The sequence below is a fragment of the Pistacia vera genome, unplaced genomic scaffold, assembly GCF_008641045.1.
Source record: "Pistacia vera cultivar Batoury unplaced genomic scaffold, PisVer_v2 Contig14, whole genome shotgun sequence".
Classification (NCBI taxonomy): domain Eukaryota; kingdom Viridiplantae; phylum Streptophyta; class Magnoliopsida; order Sapindales; family Anacardiaceae; genus Pistacia; species Pistacia vera.
In genome coordinates this window covers 354347-363690 of record NW_022195466.1, presented here as the reverse complement: position 1 = coordinate 363690, position 9344 = coordinate 354347, and the positions used below count along the sequence as shown (strand labels likewise).

Here is a 9344-nt window from a genome sequence, read left to right as displayed (position 1 = left end):
ATCCACAACTCAAGCAATTCAATCAATTCTCAAACTTAAAACATTTAAAAACCAAAATTAATTTAATTCAAAGCTAGATAACACGAAATCATACCTCACCCACCACATATCCACCTTAAATTTTGCCAATTTCCACCCAAATTGCAAGATCCCAAAATTTTAGAGAACCAAGGGTTTCTGTACTTTCTTCAATAATCTGCAAAATCCTTGGAAAAGTAAGGTGATTAGGTGTTTATGGGAGTTATGGAGTGGAGTAGTGTGAAGAAATTGACTGGAAAAGATCAGGATTTGAAGATGGAAATTTTTGGTTCTTGGAGGCTTTTTTGAATGCTTGTGAAAAATGGGAGAGATAAATCGAGTTTATATAGAAAAGGTTTTTCGCCGCGGCAAAAATTCTAGAATTCCCTCTTCTTTGCATGTGAACTGCTCGATGCTGCGGTGAAATTTTTCTCTTGCCGCGGCGAAGTCTGGAAATTTTTTTTCTTAAGGGGCATAGAGTGTTTAATGCCATGGCGAAAATAATTCTTTGCCATGGCAAGGAATGAATTGCCGCAGAAAAATTAAGTCCTTGCCACGACGAAAATCTGGAATTTCAAAATCACACATTTGGCAGTGTGGTTATTGCCGTGGCGAAATTTCTCTTTTGCTGCGGCAAATTCTAGAAAAAATTTGCTTCATGCCAAATTTTAATCTTTCACCTGAAACACTAAAAGGAAAACAAAATTTAGCTATTCCCTAAGTCAAATAATACATAAACAAATGTAAAACAACTAAAATTGAAAATGCTTGGGTTGCCTCCCAAGAAACGCTTGTTTATAATCGAAAGCTCAACTTTCTCCTTGGATCTCATTCCGGGATGTCGAGTTTGATGGGCAATGACTTACAACTCAGTGCTCCATCTATGTACAGCTTCAATCGCTGCCTATTCACCTCAAATGTACCCTTTTCCTCATGAGAGATCTCAACAGCTCCATATGGGTAGACTTGTGTAACTATGAAAGGTCCAGACCATCTAGACTTAAGTTTTTCGGGAAAGAGCCTAAGTCTATAATTGTACAGTAGTACTTTTTGACCCACTTCAAAGTTTTTCTTCGCTATGTGCTTGACGTGCCACATCTTGGTCTTTGCTTTGTATATAAAGGCATTTTCATAAGCATCATGATGAAACTCATCAAGTTCATTCAAATGAAGCATTCTTTCTTCCCTAGTAACTTGTAAATCCATGTTTAGCTGCTTGATTGCCTAGTATGCCCTGTGCTCTAGCTCCACTGGCAAGTGACATGCCTTACCATACACTAGACAGAACGGAGACATGCCAATTGTAGTCTTAAATGCAGTCTGGTATGCCCACAATGCATCATCTAACTTTCGTGACCAATCCTTCCTGAATGCATTAACCGTCTTTTGTAGAATTCTTTTCAGCTCCCTGTTTGAAAGTTCCACTTGCCCGCTGGTCTAAGGATGGTACGGTGTAGCAACCTTATGTGTCACTCCACATTTTCCCAAGAGAGCTTCAAACTGCCTATTGCAAAAATGGGTTCCTCCATCACTGATGATTGCCTATGGTACTCCAAATCTCAAGAAAATGTTTTTCCTCACAAAGTTCACCACCACTTTGGCATTGTTGGAGGGTAATGCAACTGCTTTAACCCATTTTGAAACATAGTCAATAACCACCTAGATATACAAATTCCCATATGAATTCGGGAAAGGGCCCATGAAGTCAATCCCCCACACGTCGAAAAGTTCAACAACCAAGATGTTACTTAACGGCATCTCATCCCTCCTTGAAATATTTCCACTTGTTGACATTGGTCACATTGTTGAACAAACTGGAAAGCGTCCTTGAACAAAGTTAGCCAATAAAATCCAGATTGAAGGATTTTAGATGCTGTTCTAGTTCCTCCAAAGTGACCACCGACTTCCTTCTCATGGCAATGCCTTAAAATACTCTTCATTTCTTCTTCAGGGACACACCTTCATATCATCTGATCTACACAATGTTTATACAAAAACGGTTCTTCCCAAAAGTAAAATTTCAAGTCAGAGAAAAATTTCTTCTTTTACCGGAAAGTCATGCCATTTGGACGCACTCTTGATGATAAGTAATTTGCAATATTTGCATACCAAGGTGCTTCTTAACTCTCATCAATTTCTCATATAGGAATGTCTCCTTGATTTAAGTTTCCTCTTCACTTCCCTTTGTTGGTTGTTCAATCCTTGATAGATGATCTGCTACCACATTTTCTGACCCTTTTTTGTCTCAGATTTCCAATTCAAACTCTTGCAGTAGTAGGATCCATCTTATTAGCCTTGGTTTTGCTTCTTGCTTTGCTAACAAATGCTTGAGCATTGAATGGTCCGTGTAGACAATCACCTTAGCACCTAGCAAATAAGAGCAAAATTTGTCAAATGCAAAAACAACGACTAAAAGCTTTTTTTCAGTAGTGGTGTAATTCAACTGTGCATTAGTTAGTCTTGCTAGCATACTGAATTACATGCAAAACCTTGTTCTTTCTTTGTCCTCAAACCACTCCTAATGCAAAATCACTAGCATCACACATCAATTCAAATGGGAGTTTCCAATTGGGAACTACAATAATGGGTGCAATTACTAATAATTTCTTAAGAGTTTGAAAAGCATCCATGCATTCATCATCGAAATCAAAAGATGCATCTTTAATCAACAAATTGCAGAGGGGTTTAGAGATTTTGGAGAAATCCTTTATGAATCTTCTATAGAACCCCGCATGCCCCGGGAAACTCCAGACTGCCTTGACATTTATAGGTGGTGGCAGCTTCTCATTCACTTCTGTTTTGGCTCGATCCACTTCAATACCATTCTTTGAAATTCAGTGACTGAGCACTATGCCTTCTTGAACCATGACGTGACACTTCTCCCAGTTGAGCACCAGATTTGTATCTTGGCATTGCTACAAAACAAGGGAAATGTTAGAAAGGCAATTATCAAAAGAAGAACCAAAAACAGAGAAGTCATCCATGAAGACTTCTATGAACCACTCCACCATGTCACTAAATATCAACATCATGCATCGCTAAAATGTGGCTGATGCATTGCACAACCCAATAAACATCCTTTTGTAAGCAAAGGTATCATAAGGACAAGTAAATGTCTTCTTTTCTTGATCTTCAGGGGCAATAGGGATCTGATTATGTTCTGAATAACCATCCAAGAAACAATAATACGCATGCTCCGTTAGCCTTTCCAACATTTGATCAACGAATAGAAGTGGAAAATGATCATTTCTTGTTGCTTCATTCAGCTTCCTGTAGTCGATTCACACCCTCCAACTCGTGACTGTCCTAGTTGGTATCAATTCATTGCTTTCATTCTTCATTACCGTGATACCCCCTTTCTTTGGAACCATTTGCACCGGGCTCACCCAAGGGCTATCTAAAATAGGGTAGATGATGTCTACATCTAAGAGTTTTACCACTTCCTTTCTCACCACTTCCTTTATAGAAGGATTTAATCTCCATTGTGGTTGCACTCTAGGCTTGACATTATCTTCCATGAGTATCTTGTGCATACAAAGAGATGGAGAAATGCCTTTAAAGTAAGAAATGGTCCATCGAATTGCTGATTTATGCTCTCTTAACACTTGAATCAATCTCTCTTCCTCCACTTTACTTAGCTTTGCATTGATCATTATCAGAAAAGATTCTGATTCACCAAGATACACATATTTAAGGTGAGATGGTAAAGGCTTCAGTTCAAGCTTTGGAGGTTCTTCCGTTCTTGCCTTTTCCTTCTCTTTTTCCATGTCAAAATCTTCAAATTCTGGATCTTGGCTTATGTTTATCGGTTAGAGCGCTTTAAATACCTAGCACACTCATTCTTCTTCAGGTCGTCTACCTCGGTTGTTTTGGATTGGGCAATGCAAGCTTCTAGAGATAGTTGAGGGGTGATCTCTTCGATAGTATTCGCCACAAGTTTATCCACCAAATCCACACTAAAACATGAACTAACTCTGATGGAAATTTCATAGCCTCGAAGACATTAAAAGTCATCATTTCATCTTGGACCCTTAGCATCAACTTTCCTTGTTGAACATCAATCAAAGTCCTCTCTGTAGCAAGGAATGGTCTTCCTAAAATGAGAGGTATTTCCTTGTCTTCTTCCATATCCAACACAACAAAGTCCGCAAGGAAGATAAACTTATCCACTTTAACTAGGACATCTTCAATAATGCCCTGTTGATGCTTGATGGATCGATCTGTGAGCTGCAAGGATACGGTTGTGGGCTTCACCTCACCAATCCCTAGTTTCCTAAAAGCAAAGGTATTAAGTTAATGCTAGCACTTAAATCACATAAAACTCTATCAAATGTAATATCTCATATAACACAAGGGATAGTGAAACTGTAATACTCACTCTCTAGCTAGCATACTCGGAAGTAACAGTAAAACTCACAAAATATATATAAGAAAATATACATGTAGATGAGTATAAAATAATGGGCCCGTAACTAATTCTTCTTTAAATACAAATATTCATAAAATATAATAAGTCACAAAACATCAACTCGACAGTGTTGCCCAACCCTTCCGCTGCGTGATGTTCCAAGCAACCGTATCTCACCTATTACCTACAAAAACATTAAAAACAATGGGGTGAGCACTAATTGCTCAGTAAGTAAACCCACTACGCTACTCTTCTCTCTCCGTTGCTTAAATTTTGAATTTCTTTCCTTACATCACACCTCTTTATTCTTCTTTGTTCTTTCTTTATTCTTTCTCTATTTCTAATTTCTCACTACCCATGATAATAGGCACGGTATCATACATAGGTATGATGCAAATGCACAAATGCATAGAATGTGCATTTTCTTTTCTCTTTTTCTATTTTGTTTTCTGTTTCTTTTCTCTGTATTTCTTTCTTTCTTTCTTTTCTAGTCTTTCTTTCTTTCTTTTTCTGTTGTTTCTTTCTTTTTTCTATTGTTTGTTTGTTTCTTTTTCTATTCTTTCTTTTCTTTTCTCTTCTTTTCTTTCTTATTCTCTTCTTTCTATTCTTTTCTTTCTTTTTCTTTTCTTTTCTTTTCTTTTTTATTCTTTGCCAATCCGACTTAGTTGAGGCATGGATTCGGAACCCTGGCCGTGTGAGTGAGTACAGTCCTCATCTACATGCACTCTTACGGACTGTACAAATTCTTCTTCTTCTTAGGCTGCTCACTAAAGGCGGCGTGCATGTAGGAATATTCTTCTGGGTACAGTCCTCATCCACATGTACTCTTACAGACTATACAAACTCTTCTTCTTCTTAGGCCGCTCACTAAAGGCAGCATACATGTGGGAATATTCTTCTTCTTGTCACTCACGGGTTCCCCATCACAACATCCTTCTTTTCTTTTATCTTTTTACACTTCTTTAGATAAAATTTCAGATTTGAACTTCTTTAATATTCTCATCTCTTTCTATTTACTCTTTTACATTCTTTAGTGCTTTTTCATGCTCTTATGAGTATGTATGCATGTAGATGGTTTCATACTTATAATTCTTTCTAAATTCACATGTTTAGATGCAATAATGCAATATGGAATGCAAATAAGTCATTCTCTACCATCTACAAACTCATCTCAACATAACACATAATCATACTCATACATGCACTTCTCTTTGACATTTCATCAAACAACTTATGTGCACAAAGCAACTCTAATTTGGCTACACTTCTATCTCTTTTCTAAGCCACCAAAAATTTGGTATAAAATCCTCCATATTTAACATTGAACCTGTCCAAAATGTAGAGTCCAAAATTTCTACTCCAATTCTTCCATAATTCACCCAAACTCTCATCAAACATCAAATACACAAACACTACTTCTCATGGATAAATTCTAACCTTCATTCAATATACATTCCATCAACAATTCTTCATATATAAGCATATACATGCATAAAAGAAATTCTCTACAATTCATCCAAACTCTCTTTCTCTTTGTTCTTTAATGTTCTCATATATGTGTATGTGCATGGAAATATGCTAATTCTTTGCTATTCTTTCTAAATACAAATGTGAGAATGTGAGAATGCATTATGGCATATAAAGATATCATTATGGAACTAGTATTCTCTACCAACAACATTCCCATACTTGAATTCAATCATAGATTATTAGACTAAAAATAACTAATAAATTGGAGGTACTTTTGAGGTAGTCATTCTGCACAGGTCATATTCAAGAAGGCATATCTTGAGCTATACAAATTGGATTGCTATGCTTTTGGTCTCATTTTAAAGCTTTGAAAAAGGGCTACAACTTTTATTTAAGTCTCAACTCAGTTCGATGGTTCGATGGGTAAGATGCTCAAAAATCACTCATAAGTTCACGGATTTGATAGGACAACCATGGGAACATGTTTTCTCTTAGGATTTTTCATCAAACAATTCATATGCACATGCTACTACCATGTTGGCTACACTTCCGCAACTCTCTAATTCAACCAAATTGTGAGCCAAAAACTCACTAAATTGAGTATCAAACCTGGCTGAATTTATCACTTCTCTACACTCCAAAAATCTCAACAAAAAATCTTCCACAACTTTACCATCACATACAAACATGCAAGAAAATTCATTCAACAAAGTCTTGCTCAAATTAAGGTTCAAATTAGGTTTACTTACCTTGAATTTGAGCAACTCCAACACTATACTCTCTCTTTGGTAGAATTCCCTCCTCCTCAAACCCTAAGCATGTACAACCATAAGAATTCAAAACTTTCAAATTTAATCTCACTTCTTGGTGCAAGAATCTTACCTTTGGATGCTTAGGATTGAAAATCTATCAAAAGTTAGCCAAAATCCTATGAATTTCCTTGGAAATTTAATGAAGAAATTTGAGAGAATTTGGGTAGAGAATGGTTTGAATGGAGGGTAGAGTGGCTAGGGTTTCTCTTCTTCAACTCTTAATATCATAAAATAATATATATAGATTCCCATTTTATCCTTGCACTTTCTAAAAATTCTATCTATGTCCCTTAGTCAATTACAAGAATGCCCTCATTTTTATTATATTCTCTATGTTATTCTATTTCTTTTCACTCCCCGCTTTTTCAACTAATTATGAGTGAAAATACCATTTTACCCCTAATGAAGGTTTAAGGAATTGTCTTCACACTTGTTCAAGATAACTTTAATAAAATTCAACTAAGGGTATTAGGGCATAAATAAAGCTACGTATCTAGATGTGGACGTTACAGAAACTCCCAGGATCCTTGAGTTTTGGCGGTAGCTTCTTCTGCAGAATGGCACTGCACTATTCTATAAGCATCACTGTTTCATCCTCTTATAGCTTCCTTTTGTTCAAAAGGATCTCCTTCAAGAATTTAGCATAACTTGGCATCTGCAAAAGGTATGTTAATATGTAATTTTTTAAATACATCTAGGAATTTCATAAACAGCTTATCCTGATTTTGCTTTCTAAGCCTTTGAGAAAAAGGAATAGAAGGGGTATGATGTGCCAACTCCGGCTGTATCTCTAGAAAAGGTAACTTCTCTTTTCTTCTCTCTTGCACGCTTTCTTGATGAAGTTCATTTTCTTGGCTCTACACTTTCTCTTTCACTATGATTTCTTCATCAGCTTTTTCCTCAGATTCTCTCTTCTTCTCTGAAGGGTTCTCATCCTTCTTCATTGATTCAACTTCTTCTACGGCTTTCCCACTTCGTAAGGTGATGGAATTTGCTTGTTCATGTGGGTTAGTCACCTTATTCCTTGGCAAATAACCTTGAACTCTCTCATTCAACTTTTCTGAAATTTGTCCCAACTGTACTTCCAAATTTCCGATGGATGCTTCTTGGTTTCTAAAATTGGACTATGTCTCATTCATGAAGTTTGTGGTCTCTTATATGAATTTCCTAAACATATTCTCCAACTTTGATACCTTTTGCTCTATTGGTTGAAGATTCACCGCTTGTTGATGATTTGGTACTGTCCTTCGGTTCAGTTGACTGCCTTGATTGCTCCAGGAAAAATTTAGGTGATTTCTCCATCCAGGATTGTAGGTGTTGGAAAAAGGATTATTTTGGGGTCACTGATTTCCGGCCAAATAATTGACTTGCTCTAAAGATGAAGATGATGATGCAAAGGTGTTCCCCACTTGGCAGTCAATGCTTGCATGGTTACCTACACACAAGTCACGTGTTAATTGAGGTGCTTGAATAGAATTAACCTGCATACCTCCTAATTGTTTCTAAAGTGCTGGTAGTTAGGCTGAATTGGCCATGTAAGCATCAACTTCATGAACACCCATAGACTTCTTCGAATGAATTCTCTCATTAGGTCTCTGATAGTTGTTACTTGCTAGGACTTCAAGTAACTCATAGGTTGCTTCAGATGTCTTATTTTGCAATGCTACATCCACCATTGTATGCACATTTGGAAGCAACCTATTATAGAAGGTTTGGACTTGCATCAAAATAGGCAAACCATGGTGTGGACACTTCCTCATTAGTTCCTTATATCTTTCCCATGCTTTATATAGTGACTCGTTCTCATCCTAAATGAATGATGTGGTATCGTTTCTCATTTTTGCTGATTTCACTGGTGGGAAATATTTAGTTAGCAACCTTTGTGCCAATTCATTCTAGGTGGTGATTGTTCCAATTGGTAGTGCCAATAACCATCCCTTTGCTTTATCTCTTAGTTAAAATGAAAATAATCTCAACCTGATGGCATCATTTAACACTCTGTTTGCTTTAAAGGTGTCGCATATCTCCAGAAAGTTAGCAATATGTGAATTTGGATCTTCATTTGCATTTCCCCCAAACTGTACTGATTGTTGGATCATTTGAATGATAGTCGGCTTTATCTCAAAATTGTTGGCTTGAGCCGGTGGCCTAGTGATACTTGGACCACTACCATCAACTATGGGCACTGAGAATTCTCTCAAAGTTCTAATGTTTGCCATTTCTGTGCTAGTGTCTCTTCTCTCTCTCTTCGTTCCCTAATAAGTCTTCTAGCTGTTCTCTTGATCTAGATCAATGGGAACTATAGGGAAACTTCTTACTCTTTGCATAAACTATAAAAGGAAGGAAAATGAAGATTGTGAGATTACACAAACTCAATAGAATGAAAGTAAAACTAAAGGTAAAACTGAAATTTAAAGCTTCAACTTAGTGAAAATTAGAAGAATTCAATATCAGCACAAAATCAATCCTCGACAACAGTGCCAAGAACTTGATGCATGCTTTCACAAACATGCATATGTAGCAAGTGCTCTAGTTGCAAAAAGTAATAAAGTGATAAGTAGAGTATCGTTCCCACAAGGATTGCATGCATTGTGGTTATGGTTCCTAATTCTATTATTAATTGAAGAATACAAAAA

General features: G+C 36.7%; 2 protein-coding genes across 2 annotated transcripts; both read right to left on the bottom strand.

Annotated features, from left to right (window-relative positions):
• Positions 1–846: 846 nt before the first annotated feature.
• LOC116123024 lies at positions 847–1224 on the bottom strand. Its single transcript, XM_031408817.1, has one exon. The coding sequence runs from the start codon at positions 1222–1224 to the stop codon at positions 847–849; it is 378 nt and encodes a 125-aa protein (XP_031264677.1).
• A 7001-nt stretch (positions 1225–8225) lies between these two features.
• LOC116123023 lies at positions 8226–8927 on the bottom strand. Its single transcript, XM_031408816.1, has 2 exons — positions 8686–8927; positions 8226–8406 (listed from the first exon to the last, which is right to left on the bottom strand). The coding sequence occupies exons 1-2, from the start codon at positions 8925–8927 to the stop codon at positions 8226–8228; spliced, it is 423 nt and encodes a 140-aa protein (XP_031264676.1).
• Between the last annotated feature and the right edge of the window lie 417 nt (positions 8928–9344).